The sequence below is a fragment of the Monodon monoceros genome, unplaced genomic scaffold (genome assembly GCF_005190385.1).
Source record: "Monodon monoceros isolate NGI ecotype Baffin Bay Population unplaced genomic scaffold, NGI_Narwhal_1 Super_Scaffold_3, whole genome shotgun sequence".
NCBI lineage: Eukaryota > Metazoa > Chordata > Mammalia > Artiodactyla > Monodontidae > Monodon > Monodon monoceros.
Window position 1 is genome coordinate 6092811 of NW_021703780.1, and position 25613 is coordinate 6118423.

The 25613-nt window shown below is 43.2% G+C and overlaps 2 protein-coding genes across 3 annotated transcripts in view; one reads left to right on the forward strand and one right to left on the reverse strand.

Moving 5' to 3' along the window:
• CAGE1 (cancer antigen 1) overlaps positions 1–817 on the reverse strand; it is a 41242-nt gene extending 40425 nt beyond the window's left edge. The window contains exon 1 of the mRNA XM_029243891.1: positions 745–817. The gene's annotated coding sequence lies outside the window, so the exon portion shown is untranslated. The remainder of the gene's footprint in view (positions 1–744) is intronic.
• A 40-nt stretch (positions 818–857) lies between these two features.
• RIOK1 (RIO kinase 1) lies at positions 858–23737 on the forward strand. 2 transcript variants are annotated; one of them, XR_003796853.1, is made up of 17 exons: positions 858–1127; positions 4504–4708; positions 6228–6318; positions 7200–7269; positions 8439–8481; positions 11079–11171; positions 12516–12628; positions 12740–12820; positions 13894–13980; positions 14395–14532; positions 14948–15051; positions 15269–15375; positions 18066–18131; positions 19134–19279; positions 20067–20120; positions 21968–22135; positions 23206–23288. XR_003796853.1 is itself a non-coding variant. In XM_029244425.1 (17 exons), exons 1-17 carry the CDS (start codon positions 1057–1059, stop codon positions 23314–23316), a joined length of 1722 nt encoding a protein of 573 aa, XP_029100258.1. In that variant the 5' UTR covers positions 868–1056; the 3' UTR covers positions 23317–23737. The 2 variants fall into 2 exon arrangements, 1 of the variants encoding a protein (XP_029100258.1); XM_029244425.1 differs by having other exon boundaries at positions 868–1127; positions 19134–19253; positions 23206–23737.
• Positions 23738–25613: the final 1876 nt, after the last annotated feature.

A 25613-nucleotide genomic window follows, 5' to 3' on the forward strand; every position in this document is an offset into this window, starting at 1 on the left:
ATCTACCAATTTCCTTTTTTTTTTTTTTAAGTTAGGCTTCCTTTTTTCATCTTTCATTCTGTCCTGACCCGATTTAGGCTAGACTTAAAAACAACAACAACGAAAAACTTGTTCCAATGTTTGGACAGATATTCCAGAGACACTCCTAAGCTGTTTTAGAATGGGTGTTAAAAGAGGTGTCACTGGGGGTACTGGCAAAAATTTTCAAATTTTTTTTTCCTTAAATTTTCAGTCGTATGTCAAATTTTAAACTTCTGAAAAGCAACTGTCTTATTTTCACCTCACAACAACGCAACAAACTTTTCAGGTCGCACAAGTGTGCTCACTTCCAGGGACCATAGCTGCTCAGTTCCACAGTAAGGATTTCGGGCGGCCTCCCTCCGCACTGGATAACGAGAGAGGGGGAAGAACGCTTTCAACCTTGCCCACGCACGGCTTTTCACACCTCGCAGCGGGGATGCGGCAGCGGTGGAACGTCCCAGTGTGACGTCGGCCCGGCCGCGCCCGCCCCTCGCGGCCGCAACGGCGCCCGCCCGGCTCCGGCGCCCTCTGACCCTCTCGAAGTTTCCATGCGCAGAGCTGGGAGGTTACACGGTGTGAGACCCTCACGTCCAGCAGCCCCGGGCTAGCTGACGACTCCTTCCAAGGGAGGACACAAAGCGGGGAGCAGACTCGAAAAGCTCCGGAAGGAACAGTCAGCCCAGCCTCGGCGGGGAACGACGGGAACACGAACCTCCCACATACCTCGGGTCCCTCTCGCGTCCTGCGGGACGCGAGCTTCCGGCGCTCAGCCCGGCGCGGGGGCGGGGCTTCCGGTGGGAAGACGAATTCCGTTCGGGGCGGGGCTTCCTGTCCGGGTGGCTCGGTTGCTAGGCTTGGAATTCCATCCCCCGCACGTGGCGCGCGCTTTGGGCGCGGGGGCTTCTGAGCGGTTTGCTAGGCGGACGTCACGCGCAGAGGCCGTTGGATCGGCGGATAAAACCGTCCCTGTGCCGTTCCTGCCCCGGCGCAGGGCGAGCGGCCGCCGGTGGCGCTGAGGCTCGGCGCGCTTCCGTCATGGACTACCGGCGGCTGCTGATGAGTCGGGTGGTTCCGGGGCAGTTTGACGACGCCGACTCCTCGGACAGGTAGGCAGCCGTGAGTACACCGACGCTGTGCGCACGGTGCTCTCTCTTCCGCCGCCGCGGTCCCTTTGGGGAGTTGACGCTTGTTTGTGGTTTGGAGGGAGACTGGTAATTCATCACTCGGGGCCTCTTTTCACAGCCTTTTGCTGCCTTCTCCATCCCAGCTAGGTCTTTCTGTTCAGGTGCCGGCAGATTTAATGAAAGCCGCTTGTCTGTCCGGGGAGTCCGGGGTTCCCAGATTGTTAGCATCGCTGAAAGGCAGAGTTGGAGAGAGCGATTGGGTAACAGGTGTTTGAGCTTTAACTACATTTAGCGTTCAGAAAATATTGGAGCACCTATCGTGTGCCTATTTCTGTCCTCGGCGCTAAAGATAGCGATGAACAAGACAAACCAAGGCCCTGCTGCCATTGAGTTCTGCCTTCTACTTGGGAGGGAGGGCACACCATTAGGTACATAGAGATATATATTTTTTTAAAACCCAGATGACATATTTACCATGCAAACAATTAAAATCAGTTGATAGACCTAAGTAGTGGCTTAGTTGTAAGGGAAGGGTTAAGTCCAAATCTGGGGACTTACTTTGTGGTCCAGCGGTTCAGACTCCGAGCTCCCAATGCAGGGGACCTGGGTTGGATCCCTGGTCAGGGAACTAGATCCCGCATGCTGCAACTAACGATCCTGTGCGCAGCAACAAAGATCCCTCGTGCAGCAACCGAGACCCGGTGCAGCCAAAATGAGTGAATGAATAAATAAATAGTCCAGATCTAAAGGACTCAGGAAGAGCAGCGGGAACAGCAATTCAGGACAGGGGACAGCAGGTGCAGAGGCCCTACGGTGGGATCCCTTTTGGCTGTGAAAGGAAGATCTAGAAGCCATTGTGCCTAGAGCACAGTGCTTGTAGTTGAGGAGATTGGTTGGTAATGATACAGAAGTGAGAAGGGGCCAGAGCATGAAGAGTGTTACAAGTGATGGTAAGGTTTTGAGATATTATTCTAGGTCTTATAGAAAGCCACAGGAGGGCTTTTAGCAGGGCAGTGACATCACCTGATGTATGATTTAAAGGAATCATTCTGCTCTAGAGGAGATGGTTTTGGAGGGCAAAGGTAGACACAGTTCAAAAGTACTTCAGGTAATTGAGTTCAGAGATGATGGGATCAAGCTAGGGATGTTTTGGAGGGCGAAGGGACAGGGTGTAATGGTAGGTTAGATGTGAAGTGAGAGGCAAAAGGAATTAAGGATAACTCCTACTTGAGAGCAAAATGAAACATAGAGTTCATTTTGGAATTCCAAGAAAATGGTTTTTACTTTATAGTAAGGATTCACTACACATAGATTTTATTAATTTCAGTAAATATAGGTTGATCACTTTCTGTGCGTCAGATCTCTTTTTTTTTTTAAAGCACATTCTCTGCATTCAAAGACCTTATTCTTTTTCTATTATTGTTATTAATTTATTTATTTTTGCAATGTTGGGTCTTCGTTTCTGTGCGAGGGCTTTCTCTAATTGTGGCAAGTGGGGGCTACTCTTCATCGTGGTGCACGGACCTCTCACTATCGTGGCCTCTCTTGCTGGGGAGCACAGGCTCCAGACGCGCAGGCTCAGTACTTGTGGCTCACGGGCCTAGTTGCTCCGCGGCATGTGGAATCCTCCCAGACCAGGGCTCGAACCTGTGTCCCCTGCATTAGCAGGCAGATTCTCAACCACCAGGGAGGCCCTGTCAGATCTCGTTAGTTGATCGTGATACATTGGTAAATACTCCCCTGAATGACACAGAACTTGCACTCTACCAGGGGAAGCATATCGAATAATTAGACAAATTATTTGTATTAGATTTGGGTAAGTAGTACAAAGGAGAAGTGGGTAAAGAACAGGGCAGACTTTCCTGAGCAAAGATAGTAGGTCAATACTGGAAGGATACGTAGGATTTAGCCAGAGAAATGAGAAGGGCATCCAGAACCACGTTTTCAGATGAGCGTACAGAAGGCCTTAGGAACTAAGTTAAGTGGGAAGAAGAAACACAGCCAGTGTGGCTGGTGAGTAGTTAACGGTCATGAGTGTACACTAGACATTGTGAAGATAGAAACCGGTGGATTTTGCCCACTCCTGGGACTCTGGAGACATTTTTGTTTGTCATAGCTGGCGGGGCGGGGGGGGGGGGGGGTGCACTGGTGGCGCCTGGAAGGCAGGGACCAGAGATGCTGCTGAACATCCTTGAGGCACAGGACAACCGCCCTCAACAAGGGATTGTCCAGCCGAGGTGGGTAAGCCGTGGTACAAATGAAGGTATAGCTTTATCATGCTGCTCTAGGTTATTGGCAATTGAAGGATCGACTTACGGATTGTGTTTATGAAATCCTAGTCAACAACAGGGGTTTACTGATTATTTGTTCTCTTCCCACCCATATCCGTGGAGATTTGGAGCCCTCTAAGCCATGGCTAGTTAATGAGTCAGGATCGATAATCTGAATTTACTTAAACCACTGTCTGACTGTGTTTAATCTGGTAGGGCATATCATCATGTGTTTTATGTGGTTTCTGTACTCATTCTCCACCTGAGGGCTCAAAACTGGTAGTACTGCCTCTGGAATCTGACCTGCAGACATGTTGTGTTTGGTGTGCCCAGTGGTTTGTTCAAATTGAATATACCAGGTAAGTGGGAGATTTTACACAAAAACCCAGAGATCTGGCTTCTCTTGAAAAACTAAGAAGATACAGTAACACTTGTCTGAATTCTCACGTGGCATAAAAAGACCCTGTTAGTTGTGCTCCCTTTACTCTGGGCCAGTTCTCTGGGTTTGACAGTCTCCGCTTCTCCTCTTTAATTATACCCAGCTTTCTTCTCTCATTTGTGCTGCTTCTCTTCACCGTCCTTCCCTTCATGAGCAAGGGTGATTTGAAGTTCTTTGTGTAACACAAGTCTTGATACGGCTCCTTTTGTTGCAGAATGATAATTGAGTTCAAGGTAAGGCTTGAAATAAGGCTTTAGACTTATTCCCAAGTTTGGTCAGAAAGTTTCCCCCACCCCCTCTTAAAGCAGCTCTGTGAATGGTTTTCCTGAAGTTCAGGTCTGGTGTACACCTCAGAGTTAGTTCACTCAGCAGAGAAGATAATAATATAAATTCTAACTTCATTAAGGCAGGGGTGGATTTAACCACCTTATGTACTTCTTCCGTGGTAGGACCTGGAGAATAAGTGAACAGCTGGAACAGAAACCTGAGAAACAGGAGAACTTGGTGTTAGGTTTGAGTTTATTGGGAGATGTTGTAAGGGAACCTTTTAGATTTATTGGTATAGATGTAGCCTACTATATCATAAATAAATACATATGCAAGTCCAATTAGAGTATGTGTAAACATGCCAAAACATTGTTATTTCCAGTGAAAACATTGACTTGAAGACTGTCAAAGAGGAAGGTGATATTCTGTTTGAAGACCTTCAGAATAACGTGGATGAGAAGATGGGTGAAGGTGAGATGGAAAGGGAGGAAGAGGAGGATTATGACGACGATGATGACTGGGACTACGATGATGGATTTGGAAAACTGGTCAGGTGCTCAGCCTCAGGTGGAGGGAGTAACCTGCAGGTATCTGATGAACCATCCTGTACATCTTTGCATTGTTTGCTTATGTCTTCTTTTTTTTTTTTGCGGTACGCGGGCCTCTCACTGTTGTGGCGTCTCCCGTTGCGGAGCACAGGCTCCGGATGCGCAGGCTCAGCGGCCATGGCTCACGGGCCCAGCCGCTCCGCGGCATGCGGGATCTTCCCGGACCGGGGCACGAACCCGTGTCCCCTGCATCGGCAGGCGGACTCTCAACCACTGCGCCACCAGGGAAGCCCAATGACAGGCCCTTTTAATCTCTGTTCTCTTATTTACAGGTTCTGGATATTGTCTCCCCTCTCTTCCCTTTTTTTCCCATTACTTCAGTTTGTGCATTGCACCAGTCTAAGTGCTAAGCCTTGTACTTAATCTTTCCCTCTCTTGAGACGCTAAGCCCAAAATGAAATTCCTGGAACCAGTTTAACGTTGGTCTTAGCTCTTTATTATACACTTGGGGGTAAATGAACATTCTCACATTTTAAATCTAGAAACCAGTCAAATTAGAAAAATGCATTTAATTTTAATTTGTTATTTATAATAATGAAAAATATGTTGTAGAGAGGTTAGAAACAAAAGCAAAAATGCAGATTATATAGACTTTATTTTAGCCAGTGACTTTGTCCTATTTCAAATGCCTTTTTAAAAAAAATAAATTTATTTTTTTATTTACTTTATTTATTTTTGGCTGCATTGGGTCTTCGTTGCTGCACGCGGTGTTTTCTCTAGTTGCGGCGAGCGGGGGCTACTCTTCATTGTGGTGTGCGGGCTTATTTCTGTGGCTTCTCATTGCAGAGCACGGGCTCTAGGCGCACGGACTTCAGTGGTTGTGGCTCGTAGGCTCTAGAGCGCAGGCTCAGTAGTTGTGGCGCACAGGCTGAGTTGCTCCGCGGCATGTGGGATCTTCCTGGACCAGGGCTCGAACCCTTGTCTCTCCTGCATTGACAGGTGGATTCTTAACCACTGTGCCACCAGGGAAACCCTCAAATGCCTTTTTAAAAAACTTCTTGGGCAAATTTGATTGATCCTTCCCTTCCCTTATGGTACTCCCCTAAGTATTGATACTTTAATAGTTAACTATGGGACTTCCTTGGTGGCGCAGTGGTTAAGAATCCATCTGCCAATGCAGGGGATCTGGGTTTGATCCCTGGTCAGGGAAGATCCCACATGCCTCAGAGCAATCCCACATGCCCATGCGCCACAACTACTGAGCCTGTGCTCTAGAGCCCGCAAGCCACAACTACTGAGCTCACGTGCCACAACTACTGAAGCCTGTGTGCCTAGAGCCTGTGCTCCGCAACAAGAGAAGCCACCGCAATGAGTCCACGCACTGCAACGAAGAGTAGCCCTGCTCACCGCAACTAGAGAAAGCCGCCATGCAGCAACAAAGACCCAGCGCAGCCATAAATTAATTAATTAACTAATTAATACTAAGGGAGAAAACGTTATGAACCTTAGGCTTGTACTTATAATTAGAGCTTTAGTCTCTGGAACTCATTTCTTCCAGGCAAATCGACAGACTCCCAGTTGCAATTCAGCCAAAATGTCTACTCCATCAGACAAGGTCTTACGGAAATTTGAGAATAAAATTAATCTAGGTGAGTTTTTAAGATACATTTCCTCACTGGGCTATGAGAAAATTCTTCAAAAAGCACAAAGTGTTATAACATTTTATTAGATTAGGCAATGGATATATTCTGTGTTACTGACTAAATACCAATGCTTAGAGAAAATTAAAAACTTAGTCATTTAAAAACATGGCTTCAAGGAAAGACTTTAACTTATACATTTTTAGTTGTGTTTTCTCTCCTGTTGTAGAAATACGAAGTTACAGATACCCATTCAAGTTATTGTCTGTTTTGTATTAGATTTTGTAGTAAGATTATCTCGTAGTAGGATGTTGAAAACACTAGGTATAATTACGTTTTGTTTTACGCGAAACTTTTTGTGTGGCGTTAATCATTTAGTGAGATATTGAAAGCAAGGAATCAGAATGTGGATTTGAAGCCACTTGGGAAATGCAGGGTCATCTTTCTCTCATAGACGCTGACTATTACAGACCTGGTACAGCATCTCTCATATCTCATCATTGCCTATCATAGGCCCGTAATTTGAAATGAAACTGACATTTTTAGAATTAACTTGGAATACAGGCAGTTATATTATCTATGTTAGTCGTACAAAACATTTAAAAATGTCTGAACTTCAACATACGCAGGTAAAGTAGTTTTGAGAGATTTCTGGATCTAGATTTTTATGGCTCAGAAATGACGGCTGTGGTGATGAAAGTGACAACTCTTGATAGTAAGGAAGCACAACTTAGCACTTGCCCTTAAAAACATTAAACACTTTTTTCATTACTACAATAGATACTATGTATAATAAAATATTTAGAAAATGGAGAAGGCGGAAAATATGCTAGTCAGAAACTTTTGTCTTACATGTTGTTTATGTTGTGGGGTTTTTTTGTTTTTTTTAGAGAAACTAAACGTTACTGATTCTGTCATAAACAAAGTCACGGGAAAGTTTAGACAAAAGGAAGCAGATATGTAAGTAATATTTCAAGTATATAAAATAAATAAATAAATAAAACAACCTGGCTGGTAGGAACTAATTCTAGACAAAGTAGTAGCATCTTTGTCATAATTCTTTTGCAAAGGATGTTCCCTTGTGTACCTGAACCAATTCTTTTTTTTTTATTTTTTTAAGTTTAAATGAGGGTATCCTGTGCCTTTGTAGGTTGAAAATATTAAATGAGTTTTCTTAAGAAATCTGTGCTAAAACTATAATCTTGTGAAATTCACAAATGTGCTCTCAGGAGGGGAACAGTGTTTGTACATTACAGTTTGAACTAGAATGTTAGAGTATAAAAATGTTCCCTTTTTAGAACTTATTAAGAATTGTTCCCTTCCATGGAATATTTTTAAAAATGTAAGGGCAGATTTAAAACTAAATAGTGATACAACAGAGAACAGTTTTCATTTACAACTCTGTTCCCAAAGCCAAATGTTTAAGATCTGGCTAACCTCCTATTGCTAATGGCTCTAAGGCATTAACAATATAGAAAGTGACACTAAGGTCATATAAATGGCAGTGTTAGAACTGAACTTAAAAACCAGTTTTCTTCTAGTTTATTGTTATGCCCAAGGGATACCGGCTTTTTGAGAAACAGCATTTCTTATTTCATTCAAGTGTCTGTTTCAATCTTTGTTAATAGTTTAGGTTAGTCTGTGAATTGAGTCACTTAGTGTGAGCCGAAGCCATCAGAGCCTGCGTTTTAATGCAGTAACTGTCCTGAAATGATAAAAACTTGTGTCTTTGTAGAAAAGGACTCTGAAGAGAAAGCCTTGTATATGACTTTAATTCTATACTAATATAATCATTAAAGGTCTAAGGACAGTAGTTAGACTTGATGTTTTCTTTTTTCTGACATAGTTCAGTTTATCCCACTGCTCTACTTATTTAATGCTTCTGAAACATGGATGGCGTTTTTTTTTTCCTTACTGCAGATATGCTCCTTTTGCCCCTAGGGAACTGAATTGCTTATTAAGGGGAAATGAAGTTTCACAAAGTGATGAAACTATGATGAGGTCGTGAAGCGTGTTATTGAAGGAACTACCTGCTTAGGAATTTCATGGAACGGTGTACATTTAGAAACTTTTGATTTTGGCTTCTCTGAATTTTGAATGTCACTTCTGTTCTTTTGGTTCTGCCTTAGGTATCGCATCAAAGATAAGTCGGACAGAGCAACTGTAGAACAGGTACAGTTGAAATGTGTTGCAAGCTCTTATTTTAAAGTAGCATTTCTTCTGTCTTTGAGTTGTAATTTGCTTTCATTCTTCTTGCTTAAGGCTAATGTCACCTAGAACTGCTTCTATGTAAAATTGCTCCTTCTTTGAGTTTAGAGAGCTACATTTTGCTTTATTTCTAATAGGACTATTAATAGATAAATTAGAATCATGCCACCCTTCTGTGGCCCTGTGAAGCCACCACGCAATGCTTTCATCTTCTGGGGGGAAGCAGAATTGACTATAAGACCAGAAATCTTTTCTTTTGTCTTAAACAAGGTCTGCAGGGATTTTGTGAGCCTTTCCAGGTGGTGAGTCAGGTATCACCCACAAAGCGTGTGTGTGTGAGAGAGAGGGGGGTAGACAGATAATGCCTTCAAATTTTCAATTAGAATCCCTTACTTGGTTTAGAAGTTATGCTTGTTTTATTCTTTATTCACGAATGGGGAAAAATCAGCCCCTGATTTTCCCACAGGTAGAGGGTTGTAATTGGGTATTAGGATTGGCCCAGATTTTGGTTGTGAAGAGAGTGATAAAAGAGGTCAGAACGTTGCTGCTGCTGCCTACCACGCTCCCCGACCCGTACATATATGCACAAACACGTTTCGAATGGTAGCCTCTTTGCCCTACAGGTTCTTGGTTTAAGACACAAGCACGCATTCTCTCCACCTCCATCCCAAGGGAGTCACACCCAGCCTGAGCTCCAACCCATTTGTGCAAATGAAGAATTCCACCCTCAGTCTGGCAGGAGCAGGTCAGGTCTGGGATCTGTGTCTTTGTTTTCCTCTGATTTATTTATTTTGTGTATTTTGTGACTGAGAACAAAGTGTGGTCCAACTCAGAGAGATGAGGCAGCTTTCATTTTCAAAGACCCTGAAATCCTTTTTCTCTTGGGAAATTAATTTTGAACAAGAGTGTGTATCTTGAGTCTTAAACTGTCTTTTAAAAATCTATATTTGTAAGTTGACTTGCCTCTCCTGTGTCTCTTCCCCTATTTTGTTTTCAGCTCTTTGGGCCCATTGCTCCTTCCTGGGCCTCTCCCCTGGCTCCCCAGCGATCTTGCAGAAGCCCAGGTCTCTGCACAGACTCCCGCTCACCCAGCTTACGTGCCCTCTGTCTACCTGCGCGCAGAGGAGCAGCGGCAGCTACTGCCTCTTTACGCACTTTCCTCTCATTCTGCTCTAGTTGCCGTGGTTGTAGTTTGCTGTTAGTCCTCCAGTCTTACAAGGTTGTTTTGTTTCTGTTAACCTTAGGTTTCTTGTGCGCCCACAGCCACCTCGTTGAAGGGTAGGCCCTGAACTATAGTTAGTTCTGGCCACTTTCACTGTCCCCTGCCTGGAGCTGGAGGGCTGCCTGCGCCCAAGGAGCTGCTGGCGCTGGCCCTGGGAATTGCATGTAAATGTGCAGCTGCCTTAGTTTCCTGTGTGAACAGCCTCAGGCTTTAAATTCGTTGCCTTCCGTTTGTTAAAGAGAATTTGAGGGTCCTTTGTACTCAAGATTGACTGCTTTGACTTTGAAGGAGAGCCTTTCCCTGATCTACTCATCTCTAGCAGGGGTCTGTGAACTCTTTCTTGAAAGGGCTAAATAATAAATACTTTAGGCATTGTGGGCTACAATTTTTTTAATAAATTTTTTTTTTTTTACTTATTTATTTTTGGCTGCGTTGGGTCTTCGTTGCTGCGCGTGGGCTTTCTCTAGTTGCGGCGAGCAGGGACCACTCTTCATTGCAGGGGCTTCTCTTTGTTGTGGAGCACAGGCTCCAGGCGCCAGGGCTTCAGTAGCTGTGGCACGCGGGCTCAGTAGTTGTGGCTCCCGGGTTTAGATGTGGGATCTTCCCAGACCAGGGCTTGAACTGTGTCCCCTGCATTGGTAAGCGGATTCTTAACCACTGTGCCACCAGGGAAGTCCCTTTAATAAATATTTTTAAAATTAAAAACCATTTTCAGCTTTCAGGCTATAGAAAAACAGGCTGTGGCTGATTTGACTTGTGAACTGTAGGATGCTGGTTGCCTCTTTAAAGCTTCTTATCCAGTGCAGCCGCCACGGAGCTTGTGTGGTGCGGCTAGCATGACTTGCAACGTGCTAGAAATGCGCACGCACACCAGGTTTTGAAGGGTTTGTGTAAAAAACAGAGGGTTAAATCTCTCCCTAATAACTTTTTATATCGATTACATATTGAAATGATAATGTTTCAGATGTATTGGGTTAGATAAAATCTATTCAGATTAATTTCACCTGTTTACCGAGGACTGGAAAAGACAATTTCTTCTGGTTTGATTGTATTTCTGTTAGCTAACATTGGTCTAGAGTCAGTTTCAGCTTCTCTTGGACTTGGTAGCCTTTGATTGCACGACTGAGTGAACTTGCTGGTTTCTTGTCTCTTTGGTTCCTTTGGTCTCACCTCACATTTTATTCACTAAAAATGAGAGTGAACAAAAGCACCGCAATAGTGACTCTTCTTTAGTCGAGCAGGATTGCATAGTGCCTTTGCTCTTCAGTCTCTTGTCTAGCGCTTCAGTGAGAAATATTTGGTACTCTCTGAACTTTGTATTTCTTGCATTTCTTTTTAGGTGTTGGATCCCAGAACACGAATGATATTGTTCAAGATGTTGACGAGAGGAATCATATCAGAGATCAATGGCTGCATTAGCACAGGAAAAGAAGTGAGCAATTCTTGGGATGCCTGATGCTTCCATGTTAGTTTTCTGATTTCAGATACCAGGTGAAACTAAGGCACTTAGTAAATAAATCGTGCCTTTAAAAAGAAAAGAAAAAACAAAAACCCCATATACAAGCCAGGATAGTTTAATCAGTGCCATTTCTTAAAAATGGCTTTATTACATGCTATATAAAATAGATAACTAATAAGGACCTGCTGTATAGCACAGGGAACTCTACTCAATACTGTGTAATGGCCTATATGGGAAAAGAATCTAAAAAAAAGTGGATATATGTATAACTGAATCAATTTGCTGTACAGTAGAAACTAACACAACATTGTAAGTCAACTATACTCCAATAAAATTTTTTTTTAAATGGCTTTATTAATGTTTATGGCCGGGTAGGAAGTTGGGCATGTAAGGACTTTGGTCCTGGGTCATGGAGTCCATCCAGGTGTTCCCAGCAGTGAGTTCAGATGGTCAGACGGTTACTGCTGGGACAGGGGGTCATGGTCTAGTTTCTGTTAGCCAAGAAATGTCCTTCTCATTGTTTTCTTTATGTATATCATGCTGCTTTTCTATTAGCAACTCATTCTGTGGGAAGCAGTTCTCAGTAAAATTCACTTTACAAATCATGAGATGTAAGAATGTCTTCAGATATTTTCCACGTACTTGAAATACAGAAATGTTTGAAACCACTTCTCACGTGTATGTATGTATGTGTATATTTACTTAATTTGAAGACATATTTTTTCAATTTATTTTTTATTGAAGTATAGTTGATTTTCAGTGCTGTCCTAGTTTCAGGTGTACAGCAGAGTGATTCAGTTATATATACACACACACACACATATATTTATATATATTTTTATATATATACTTTTTCAGTTTCTTTTCCCATATAGGGTATTAAAAATATCAAGTAGAGTTCCCTGTGCTCTACAGTAGGTCCTTGTTGGGTATCTGTTTTATATATAGGTAGTGTGTATCTGTTAATCCCAAATTCCTAATTTATCCCCCTCTTCCCCACCTTTCCCCTTTGGTAACCGTAAGTTTGTTTTCTGTGTCTGTATTCACGTGTGTTTAAATTGGCCTTTACTATACATGCAAGTTGGAGGTATACTTACTGTACCTTTTGGTGTGATGTTTTATATTTTAATTCACATATTCAAAAGAGGATGGTGTTCCTTATGCACAGAATTTCAGTTCCTTATGCACAGAATTTCGGTTCACTTGACTTTTTTTTTTTTAACCTTTGAGGATAGACTCAAATAGATTGCAAAAGTAAAATACTACTTATAGCTATTTAACACAAACTTAAGTTTCTTTGTTTTTGACTTAAAATAGGCTAATGTATATCATGCTCGCACAGCAAACGGAGAGAGCAGAGCAATCAAAATTTATAAAACTTCTATTTTGGTGTTCAAAGACCGGGATAAGTATGTCAGTGGGGAATTCAGGTGAGCTCAGGGTTCTTTTTTTTCTTCCCCAGGTGACTTGCTTTCTGTATCCTAAAAATAAAAACTAGAATAATGGAATGATTGAAATAGCAAATATTTTTCTCATTCAAGGTTTCGTCATGGCTACTGTAAAGGCAACCCCAGAAAAATGGTGAAAACGTGGGCAGAAAAGGAAATGCGGAACTTAATCAGGTGACTGTCCGGGGGGTGTGTGTCGGGGCTATGTCTGCATGTCAGCCTCAGAGCTTTCCTCCCAGCAGGTCCTGGTGTGGTTCAGTCCAAAGATAGGGTCTTGCAGAGCTCCGTTAGATCTGCAGAGGTGAGCAGAGGAAACGCATCTCCAAGCGAATAGGAGCTACCTTCTCTCTCCTGTTTTACGAACCCATTACAGGAGAATTGTGCCCCGACTTACATTTATTCTGCAAGGCTGGGTCATGTGAAAAGCCTTGGGAGCCGTGTGAAAAGGTTTAGAATTCATACTGAGGATGATAAAGAGCCGTTACAGGATTTGAAGCAGGGAAGTGACACAATCAGGTGGTGAGAATAACGTGTCATTTTTTTTTATAGGTGTTGGAGTTTTAGGCAATTTTGTTAGGCCCTAAGCTCTTTATCGTAGTTTCCTCTTCTTCAGTCCCATTTTGGACACATTTCTATATTCTTTGTTTGCATTGGCACCTTTGTATCAAGTAAAGGCATCTGAGATCAAGTTTCCTCAATTGAAGTTTTAAATTGGAAGGTTTTTTTTCTCCCTTTCAAATATCTTTTAACTTTTTATATGCTATACATAGGTGCCATACGTTGGATATTGTAGTAGTATTCAGCAAAGGTCATTTGTTTTGAAAGTCCTTCTGAAATCTCCTTATGCTCAGTTTGCGACTGGCTATGAGTTCACTATTTTTATTCATCATTGTTGACACTGATCAACTCAAAAGATAATTGCAGACATATCTGCTGTATTTCATCGGTTCTAAGGCGCCCGTTTCCTCACAGTTTGACATCTCTGGCATCGAACTATGCCATGGAGGCTATGGGATGTCCTAGTTGAATTGCTTGTGTTTTGCCATTCTTGGTGACGCGTTAACGGTGCCGCTTAAAATCACGGGTGCCTTAGAGTTTATGAAATAAAATAATACGGTCGAGAGGCCTGGGTGCTGTTTCCTCACGGCACTGCTAGTCTTGTGCACTGCAGCTGTTGTAAGTTGTTTTAGATTAGGTGCTTTAGATGACTTGTTTCAGCTTTTCGTTTATCTGTTTTCATATCACAGGCTAAACACAGCAGAGATCCCGTGCCCAGAACCTATCCTGCTGCGAAGTCATGTTCTCGTCATGAGTTTCATTGGCAAAGACGACATGTGAGTGTGTAGGACGCCTAATAATTACACGCCCAGAACTGTATTTTTAAGAGCTTTGAATTATCCAACATATGAATATTTCCCATTTAAATAGCTCCTTGCGTCTTGTAATATTTTTAATGAATCTTTCCCACTCTATTAGTGCATAGAGTCACTAATTTGTTCTACTGTTTTTAAGTCCCAAAATGCTTCAGAATAACAAAGCTCACCTTGTTTTTTGGGGAATGTCTCATACAGTCAGCTGGAAAAGCATCTGTTTGTGGACAGCTTTTTATTGATAGAACCGTATCTCTGGAGCGAAGCACATTGTTCAGTGATGATTGGTAGAAGAAAATAACGGGTAACAATATTAGGAAGCAAGAAGACTTGTTCTGGGTCCGTTTATCTGAGTTGTTCACTTTATTTTTGTTCAAGGCCAGCGCCGCTCTTGAAAAACGTCCAGTTATCAGAATCCAAGGCTCGGGAGTTGTATGCGCAGGTGATCGAGTACATGAGGAGAATGTACCAGGACGCCAGGCTCGTGCACGCGGATCTCAGTGAATTCAACATGCTGTGAGTGTGTGGCCCACGTGCACCTCCCAGCAGTCACCTCGTGTCCTTTGGGGAAATGAACTAAATCCCCGTCCAAGAAGTCCTGCTAAATTCCCCAGTTGTAGAGTTGGCTTCCACAGGGTCACAGGATAGGATGTGTTCCCTGCCTTTGGTGGCCTTAGTCACAGAATTGACCACTCTGATCGTTAGCAGAGCTAAAGGACTTGGGAAATTTTCTCAGTTTTCATCTCTTGTTAGTCAAAGTGGCTCTTCTTACCCACCTCATTCATTTTATTAGTTATTTCCATTGCTACTAAAGTAGAAATGTTTAAACGAGAGTGTGGGCGAGCCGTGGTGCGCCCTAGCCCCGCGTGCCCGGCCCTCATGCCAGCCTGGAGGCAGCGTGCAGCTCACCCCCGGCGCGCCTGGCCCGCAGGTACCAGGGCGGAGGCGTGTGCATCATTGACGTTTCTCAGTCCGTGGAGCATGACCACCCACATGCCTTGGAGTTCTTGAGGAAGGACTGCGCCAACGTCAACAGTGAGTGGACACTGGGATTTTCCCCCAACTTGTTTGCGCCTGTGCTTTGCACTCTGGTAAACCGTTGATAGAGAATCTTAGCACTAAATCGTTTGATGCAGTGATACTGACACCAGTGTGGGTCATGGGGTATTTTTATCTGTTTGTTTTTCTATGAACGGGTTGGATTAACAACCTCTTCCCTCGCAAAGCTCTCACGAATGTCTTCCCGTGACAGGTTTCTTTCTGAAGCACGGGGTCGCCGTGATGACTGTGCGAGAGCTCTTTGAATTCGTCACGGATCCATCAGTTACACACGAGAACGTGGACGCGTATCTGGCAAAGGTGAGGTGGGGCCAGGACGGGAGGAACAGACAATAGCGGTAGCGATTGCACTTCTGAGGGACTCAGGGCTATTAGGCATGACTTTTATTCATCATGACAGCTTCCAGAGACTGTCTCCTGATTTCACAGGTGGGGAATCAAGCTGTAGTAAAAAGCCGTTGGTAAAGCCAGGTTTCTTGACTTTAACCATCAGCAAGATACACAGGCTGTCAAATTTGTGAATGTATAGTAAGAAACCTGTTAGCTTTGGGTCATTAATTCCTTTCCCTTGTTTCTCAGAGGCCTTTTTGCATCACAGAACTTTTAAAATTGTGGTAAAATACACACAGCATAAAATTTACCATTTTGACCATTTTTAAGTGTGTGGTTCAGTGGCATTAAGTACACTGTTGTGTGTCTATTACCACCATCCATCCATGGAACCTTTTGCATCTTGTAAAACAAATTCTGTCCCCGTTAAACACTTAACTCGCAGCCCCTCCCTTTCCCAAGCCCCTTCTGCTTTACGTGTATGACACCTACTCTAGGTACCTCGTATAAGTGGAATCATACAGTATTTGTCTTTTTTTGGCTGACTTATTTCACTGAGCGTAATGCCCTAAAGGTTCATCCGTGGTGTAGCATGGCACCGCATTTCCTTCCTTTTGAAGGTTGAATAATCTTCCATTGTGTGTATAGACCACATTTTGTTTATCTGTTCATCCCTTGATGTGTACTTGGGTTGTGTCCACATTTTGGCTGTTGTGAATAACGCTGCTGTGAACATGGGTGTGCAAATATCTCTTCAAGACCCTGCTTTCAGTTCTTTTGGGTGTATACCTGCAAGTGGGATTGCTGGATAATATGGTCATTCTACTTTTAGTTTTTGAGGAACCGCCATACCGTTTTCCCTAGTGGCTGCACCATTTTACACTGTCACCAGCAGGCTGCCTGGGTTCCAGTTTCTCCACGTTCTTACATCCTCACCAACACTCATCATCTTCTGGTTTTATTTTTTGTTTTTTTTTGAGTAGCTGATGGGTGGGAGGTGGGGTCTTGCAATTTTGATTGACATTTTCCTAATGATTAGTGATGTTGAGCATCTTTTCATGTGCTTGTTGGCCATTTGTATGTCTTTGGAATGTCTATTCAGGTCTGCCCGTTTTTTAATTAGATTTTTTTGTTGTTGTTGAATTATAGAAGTTCTTTATATATTTAGGAGATTATTAACCCCTTGTCTGATATATGATTTTCAGATGTTTTTTTCCCGTTCCATGGGCTGCCTTTTCACTCTGTTGACCACACCCTTGGATGCACAGAGGTTTTTAGTTTTGATGTCCAGCTTATCTGTTTTTGCTTTTGTTGCCTCTCAGTCGTAGAATACTGAACACATGGCCCCTGAACAGGTGTTCAGGTTCATCCCACCTTTTCACACTCTCCCCTTTCCCTAGAACGCCTTCCCATTTCTACCTTTGCTCGTCTTGCTCTGCCTAGGGAACTTCAAAGCTCAATTCAGAAAGCTCTCGAGGAGAAATCAGGCAGAAATCATTGTTTCCATAGGTATATTTTCTATATTATCTAACTCTGTAACAGACGTAGTCACACTGTATCCTGCTTATCACATTAAGTTCTTTTTAATTTTGTCACCCTCTGCTAGGCTATGAACTCTTAAGGGACAAGATTTTACTCTGTATCACTGGTAGCTACTCAGTACCTGGCACAGAGGAAATAATCACGTTAATTGAATAAGTAAATATCACATCACTTTTATTCTTAAACTTTTTTTTTAAACATAACTTTCTTTTTATATAATTTTTAAAAATTTATTTATTATTTATTTACTATTTTATTTTTGCTGTGTTGGGTCTTCGTTTCTGCGCGAGGGCTTTCTCTAGTTGCGGCAAGCGAGGGCCACTCTTCATCACGATGCGCAGGCCTCTCACTACCGCGGCCTCGAGCATAGGCTCCAGACGCGCAGGCTTAGTAGTTGTGGCTCACAGGCCTAGTTGCTCCACGGCATGTGGGATCTTCCCAGACCAGGGCTCGAACCCGTGTCCCCTGCATTGGCAGGCAGATTCTCAACCACTGCGCCACCAGGGAAGCCCCCTTCTTAAACTCTTTAGCACTAATTTTAATGTGTGATCTTAAAAAACTCTAGTACCACTGTTGATTGCTTTCCTCTGTGTATTCTAAATAGGTTAGAGAACAAATCTTAAGTTTTACAAGCCAAAAGAATCTATAGAATCTTTGTCACCTTCTTAGTGTCAGTCATTGTTTGCTCAAAGAGCCTCCTTTGGGGCTCTGTCGTGCGGCGGCGTTAGAGCCGTGGACTCAAGGTGAGCGGACCCTCCCGCTCCTCTGTGAGCCCCTTCGTGGACAGCTCAAGAATTGAGGAAGGGTTCTTGCTTTCGGTGTCAGTTTTCCTTTAATAAATATTTTTGTTAATCGTTTAAAAATTAGCCAAAACAGTATTACTCTTGAGGAAGAGTCTAGGGATGCCCTGAGGCTAGACGAGTTTGATTTATACTGTTAAGCTCTGGGTTCGATGACAGCCTTTTTGGTGAGTTCTACCATGGAGAGCTAACCTGTACCACTGGAGGACACGGAGGGTGAAGGGCTGTACCCAGAGAGGCTAGAACAGCTTTCCACTAAAATTGGGGAATGGATGTGGGTTGAATGTAAAGGAAAGTGATTTTTGTTTTCTTTCCAAGGCCATGGAAATAGCATCTCAAAGGACCAAGGAGGAAAGGTCCAGCCAAGATCATGTGGATGAAGAGGTAAGATGTATTATCTGTTTACTGACTTAGGAAACACTTGTGTCTTGAGGTCTTTTTTTTTATATTGCTGGGGCATGATCTTAATTTTAATAGATAAGCAGTTTTTTTAAATGATGATATTTCCTTGAGACATAACGTGTTACACGATTCAGCTGCACGAGGTTGTGTAACTTACATCCCATTACATCCTTCCACTCAGTGACCTGTTAGCCCCTCGTGCTGCGTGGAGAACATTTTTACAGAACCCCTTGGGGGACGTGATTCAAGAAGGAAGAGCCTGTTTTAGTTTGCTGATGTGAATTTTTTTTTTTTTTCCCCCGGTACGCGGGCCTCTCACTGTTGTGGCCTCTCCCGTTGCGGAGCACAGGCTCCAGACGCGCAGGCTCAGCGGCTCACGGGCCCAGCCGCTCCATGGCATGTGGGATCTTCCCAGACCGGGGCACGAACCCGTGTCCCCTGCATCGGCAGGCAGACTCTCAACCACTGCACCACCAGGGAAGCCCGCTAATGTGAATTTTTAAGTGATTTAAATGTTGCTTTCAGTAACACTGTAGATTTTAAAGACTCATGTTTGGTAAAAAGGAAGACTTTTTTAAAATCTTGGGAGTCAGTATATTTTTTTGTGAAGGTGATCCATAGTAGACTTTTAAAAAATAATAATAATTCTCACAGCTATCGTGTGTGGTGTGATGGGTGACTATAAGATACCCGATACACATCAGCTGTGGCGCAGGGTAGATGATGCTCCCATGGAAGAACCCCTTCCTTTGTTAGGCATAGCCAGGGCGTGCTTACTCACGGCAACTCCTTTCTCTCCCATCAGAAAGGCTTTATGGAATACCGACGAGGGGAGAGAAGTGTTATTCTAAGGGTAACCGTGTATCAGAGCTGAGGGTGACGATGGTGATAAGTTCCTCTGTGACTTGATGGGGTGAGGGTGCTGCGTGCACGGGAGAAGTATGTGAATAAGTCTCCATTGTACTTTTCCTCTGCGTCTGTTAGGTGTTTAAGCGAGCTTATATTCCTAGAACCTTGAATGAAGTGAAGAATTATGAGAGGGATATGGATATAATGATGAAATTGAAGCAAGAGGACATGGCCATGAACGCCCAGCAGGACAACGTGAGTCGCTGGTTTGTCTTCAGCAAGTAAGCTCACCGCGGAAGCTGCCGGCCCAGACCTGCCGTCTTGAGTGTCGGCCTCTAAGCTAGCGCGACGGCTCATTCCCTTCACATTAGCAAACCCTCTGCGCACATTGCTCGTAAAGGGAATCAATCCCCTGGTCTTTGTGAAAGGAAATGACACACTTGAATGAGTCCAACAGACTGTAATTGCAGGAAAAGGAAGATTTGTATAGAAGTCTAGGCTATAAATGGTTATTATACTAGCTCCACTAACATATGTGTTTCAGAGTCTGGAAAATTTTTTTCTGCTTAAGGGCCAGATAGTAAATATTTAAGGCTTCGCAGGCCAAGAAGCAAAACTGAGGCTATTATGTGGGTTGTTATATAACAAGAGAGAAAAAACTTCCCCCAAATTTTTGATGAAATTAAAAATACTTTAATAATAATTGAAAACACACAACTTTTCATGATACAGGTCTACTAATGAGAGAAGAATGGAGTTATTTGGGGGGGAGGAGAAAACATTACATTTAGTTGAGATTCAGAGTTAGGGCTTTCTATCATCAAATTGATTACAACTGTTTATCCTTACAAACCACCAGGCCGCAGGTCAGATTTGACCTGTGGGCCAGAGTCTGCTGACGCCCGCTGTGCCTGTGGGTTAGAACCACACCCATGCTACACACTCTCTGTGTCCCATGAGATAATCACACAAGGTATCATTTAGACCACAGTGTTCTTTCTTAGTATTGCCGTGTACTTCCGTGTCCAGTTTTATGTTGATTCTTGTTTTTTTCTTTTTGGTTTCAAGATTCTATACCAAACTGTCACGGGACTGAAGAAGGATTTGTCAGGAGTTCAGAAGGTATGCAGAACATGTGTTACTGTTCATTTACTTGAAAACTCTTTCAAAGGATATAAAATTTCATGTCAGGTATTATTGAATTAACAAGTAGTGTGATGTTACTAGGACAGATGCTTCCAAAGTCCATGGGCATTTTCAGAAATGCCCTTTTTATGTTCATTCTTCTTAACCATGAGACTGAAATGTGGAAATGCGTGGTTTATTCTTCATTCTGCCCCTGAATTGCTCTGTTATTGTAGCTGAGGCATCGATTCTTTTTGTATCCTGTTCTTCATTTGTGAAGTTATTAACAAATAACCATGTGCTTATTGATGTTTCTACAACCAACTTAAAGCAACAGTGAGGTCTGGTCTCATCCCAGCGCACAGGCTGTTGAAGGGCTAGTCATGCTGTCTCCCAGTGCAGATTCCTGTAGTGTTTTTTTCTTAAAGCAACTTTGTTTTGTCTTACAATTTCAAACGGCAGGGATTGATTCTTATTTAAGCAGTAATAAAGGTAGTTCTTACTTCTTTTAATATTCTTTTTTTAAAAAAAAATAGTCGATTGATTGATTGATTTGGCCGCGTCAGGTCTTAGTTGCAGCATGTGGGGTCTTTTGTTGTGGTGGGCTCCAGGGAGCGTGGGTTCTGTAGTTTGCGGCATGTCTCTAGTTGAGGCGCGTGAACTCAGCAGTTGTGGCACACGGGCTTAGTTGCTCCGCGGCATGTGTGATCTTAGTTCCCCGACCAGGGATTGAACCCACGTCCCCTGCATTGGAAGGCGGATTCTTAATCACTGGGCCACCAGGGAAGTCCCACTTCTTTTAATATTCTTAATGAAAGGCTTGAATATGAAGGATCACGGTTTACATTCTGAAAATTGAGTGTGTTTTTTTTGGTGGGAAGAATTGGACTAGGAGAATTCTGGGTTTTATGCAGCAGGTGTGATGGGGTAGGTGTGCTTTGAATTCCAGAGCAGGAAGATTGTGCTATAACTGGCTGGAAAGCCTTTCTGTACAATCGCCTTTTAAAGATCTGTTTTTTTCCTTATGAAAAGAAAACCTCGTGGTTTTAAAAATGCTCCCTCCTGCTTTAAAAACTGCTAAATTAGGACTCCTCTGGTGGTGCAGTGGTTAAGAATCCGCCTGCCAATGCAGGGGACATGGGTTCGAGCCCTGGTCCGCGAAGATCCCACATGCCACAGAGCAACTAAGCCCATGCGCCACAACTACTGAGCCTGCGCTCTAGAGCCCGTGAGCCACAACTACTGAGCCCGTGTGCCACAACTACTGAAGCCTCTGCGCCTAGAGCCTGTGCTGTACAACAAGAGAAGCCACCGCCATAAGAAGTCCGTGCACCGCAACAAAGACCCAACGTGGCCAAAAATTTAATTAATTAATTATTTTAAAAACTGCTGAATTTCAGGGAAAAAATGAATGTTTCTCTTGTTTAAATATTGTGTTCCCTCTTGATTGGATTAACAAGTGTTAAATGAAATTTAATTTGTAGGAAATCCACTGTGAAGTTATCCAAATAACTTCACTTTTTACTTCTATGTGTATTTCGCCTCTTTCCAAATCCCAGCTCGACCCTCCTGATTTCCTGCAGGAGGTAGAGCGGTCCTGTTGTTGATCTAGGTCACCCAGTGAAGCCCCAGTCCCTGTGTTTGGGTACGTCCTTGAGCCGTCCGGGAACAGCTCCTTGAGGCGTCCTCCCTGATGTTGATTCCATTGTTTTGATGTTTCAATACAGGACGTCATTTTTCAAAGTCTGTCTGTAAGGCTGAAATCTGATTTTTGGCCTTAACACATTTAATACCAATAGATAACTGACTGGTTTAGAATAACATGGTCCTCTGATATTTTCAAGGTCCCTGCACTCCTAGAAAATCAAATTAAGGAAAGTCAAGTTAAGGAAAAGACTTGTTCTGATTCAGAAGATGCCAGAAGCTCTCAGTGTTCTGACACAGACTCTGAAGACCAGGGAGACAACGCCTGCTCCAGAAAGCCCACCGCTGACCTTGAAGTTGATAAAAAGGTTAGCCACAAACTTAGATTCCCTTGTTTGTCAGTACGACAGCACAGCCCCTCAAGGCTCTCTGCTCAGATATCTGGATCATAGTTGCTGAACACATTGGTCAGTAAGTCCCTCCACCTGAAGTTTTAGTTCCCAAGCGTGAACTTTGCTTTTGGTGGTAACATCAGCTAGAGATTGGGCTTCTACTAAAAGCTCCTTGGGCACTGCCTAGAGAGAGGGCACACTAGTTTCAGTGCATTGATGAAAAGTGATTGTCATGCACTTGAAGAACAAATGATGCTGGAGTTGCCCCATGGTGAAATACCAAAAAACCATTTCAGGGGCGTTACAGCCCAGCTCCCTGTTTCCAGAATCTCTGTTTCTTCCACTCCTGGCCGTGGATACAAGAGATGCTACTGATGAAACAATCCATGATGGCTAACTGTTACTCTTTAGTCTTAGCCTGATCCTTTAAACCTTATAGAGTGAGGGTTCCAAGACTTCTGAGAGACATACCCAACTCCCTAGCACACGTTCTCTTTGGCTGTCTTCAAATTTCTATTAAGAAATCTTAAAGATAATTTTCATCCCAAATTCTACCACGAAACCATTATCATTTTCAATTTTTTTCTGTGATGCTCACTTTTTACCTTTTTACATATATTTTAAAATTTAGTTCTGGGGCTTCCCTGGTGGCACAGTGGTTAAGAATCCACCTGCGCCAATGCAGGGGACACGGGTTCGAGCCCTGGTCCGCGAAGATCCCACATGCCGCAGAGCAGCTAAGCCCGTGCGCCACAACTACTGAGCCTGTGCTCTAGAGTCCATGTGCCACAACTACTGGAGCCCACACACCTAGAGCCCGTGCTCTGCAACAAGAGAAGCCACTGCAGTGAGAAGCCCGCACACCGCAATGAAGAGTAGCCCCCGCTCACCACAACTAGAGAAAGCCCGCACGCAGCAACAAAGACCCAACGCAGCCAAAAATAAATTAATTAATTAATTTGTTAAAAAATTTAGTTGTAATAATATGAATACTCAGAATGAATTAAATTTGCAAATTTTTTTACTTTTTGTTTTTGTTTTTACAGGAAAGAAAAAAGATGGTCAAGGAAGCCCAGAGAGAGAAAAGAAAAAACAAAGTTCCTAAACATGTGAAAAAAAGAAAGGAGAAGACAGCCAAGACGAAAAGGGGCAAATAGAACCAGAACTGTATGATATACAGTGATTTCCCATCACCTGCTCTCTGAGCTGCATCTGGAGGATGGGTTATTGATTTTAACTGAATGGTTATTACTGCAGTGTCCTCGTGGACGGATTCACGTGTTTTCATGTAATTATGTAAACAGCTCTAAGCTCTAGTGTCTAGGTCTAGTCCCTAGCTCTTTATGGTATTGATAGAGGATTGTTTAAGCTACTATTTTAATGAAGAACTTTATACAATTTTACTTTTGTATATATTTTCTCCTGCAGTTTGGTTTTTGAAGCATCGTAACTGTTTAAATGTATTGAGCAGTTATGTAAAGGCACTTTGGACAAACTTGGGCAAATTGTTTTTGCTTTGTTTGTAACGTGCCAAAGACCCATCTGAAATCATTTGATTATAAGGCCACGGTTTCTATAAAAGGGGGTTTCATTGATTTAGAGAATTCAGTTGTTGATATAATCGTTCATCACAACTTTGTTCTATGTATATTGATGATTATTTACAATAAGTTACTCTTCATCTTTCATATCCTTTTTTGAGCTAGGACCTCCTAGTTTATAAGCTATTTCACATTCAACTATGAGATCTGTTCATTCATTCATCAAATATTTGAGTATTTTAGGTGCGAGGGATACAGCAGTAAATCAAAAGCAATTTCCATAGATAAACCTAGTTTCCCTTAAACCGAAGCTTGCACCTGCTTGTTTGAGTCAGTGGGTTATTGAGGGAGGGGCGGGTCTACTGGATAAAGCAGACAAAAGTTACTACCTTCAGCTGGTTTGCGTTTTAATAGGAAGACAAGGCATTAAAATAAGTAAAAAGTAGTCTATCAGCAGGTAATATATTCCAGGAGAGGGGAAGAAATAATGTAGAGAAGAGAATGCCTGGGGCAGTGGGAGAGTGCAGGTTTAAAACAGGCCACGCTGAGAGGCCATATTTGGGCAAATATTTGAAGGATGTGAGTCATGTGCATATCGGGAGAGAAGAGCATTCCAGGCAAAGCAAACAGCAAGTGCAAAGGCCCCGAGGCAGAAGTGTGTCTGAAATGTTCCAGAAACAGGGAGCTAGAGCATCATAACCACGGGGGGAGGTAGATCAGGTGCTGGTATGTGCCTGGAAGGTTTTGAGCAGAGGAATGGTGTAATCTGACTTCTGTTTTGAAAGGGTCGCGATCCCTTTGGCTTCCAGGGAAAATGGACTAGGAGATGGGTGAGGATGGGCAGGCGGCTGGGTATGTACTGTGGTACCCACATGACAGGTGACGGAGGCTCGGTCCAGGATGGTAGCAGTAGACATGGAGAGAAGCGGTTGGATTCTAGGTAAAGCAGGCACGGTGAACTGGATGTGCCGTGAGAAATGCCGATTTTAGTCCTTGAATCAAAGGCAATTTCCATAGATAAACCTAGTTTCCCTTAAACTGAAGCTTGCACCTGCTTGTTTGAGAATCTGTGGGTTATTGAAGGGGGGGTGGGGTCAATTGAGCTTTTAAAGTTTTAAGTCAAATTTATTACGTTCATAATAGCCTCTCTTCCTGACTTGAAACAAGTTCAAAATATGAAGTATAATTTCAGTGAAACACAATTGTATGTCCTCTAAAATATTCTACAGTTAACACAACCAAAGAGAAAACTAAAAAGGAGGCTGAGCAATCCAGTACACCTTGGGGGATTCATCTTCAGGACCCCCCGGTTCACTCATGGGTTGGGTCTTACCTGCAGCCAGGCGTGTTTGAATCAGGTTGTCGGGCTCTGCAGTGCCATCTTTGGTGAATCGAATGCAATCACTAGGCTTGGATTCAGTTTCACTGGGCAAAAGTGGTGTCGGCAGGACGGACACTCATTACCTGCTACCGGGAGGAAGTGGCTTGTGACGTGCCGGGATTTGGGACTGTGGGGGATTCTAATTTGAGGAGCCTTTTCCTGACAGCTTGCTCATGTGGCTGTTTCCCCGTCTGGGTTCTGGGCTGTAGCTGTGGCTGAGTGGGAACCACTCGTAGCATTCTTGCCAAACTGGTCTGAAACTGTTTGCCTTGTTTGTTTCTTGCCAGGAGGTCTGGAGGAGCCTCTTTGTAGGCAAACTTAACAGGGCTACTTTCTGGCTTTGACTGCAATAGAATTTTGAGCACTTGACAGGTTTTAGTGTCCCTGGATTATTGGTTGTGCAGTGACTTTCCATTTGGAGAGGTGAGCTTTGGGGTCTCTTGATCCAAAGGCTGGGACATCATTTTGTCGGTTATTGATGTATCTGGTTTTCTGTCCTATTTTGTTGATTTTCTAATCCCTTCAAAAATGC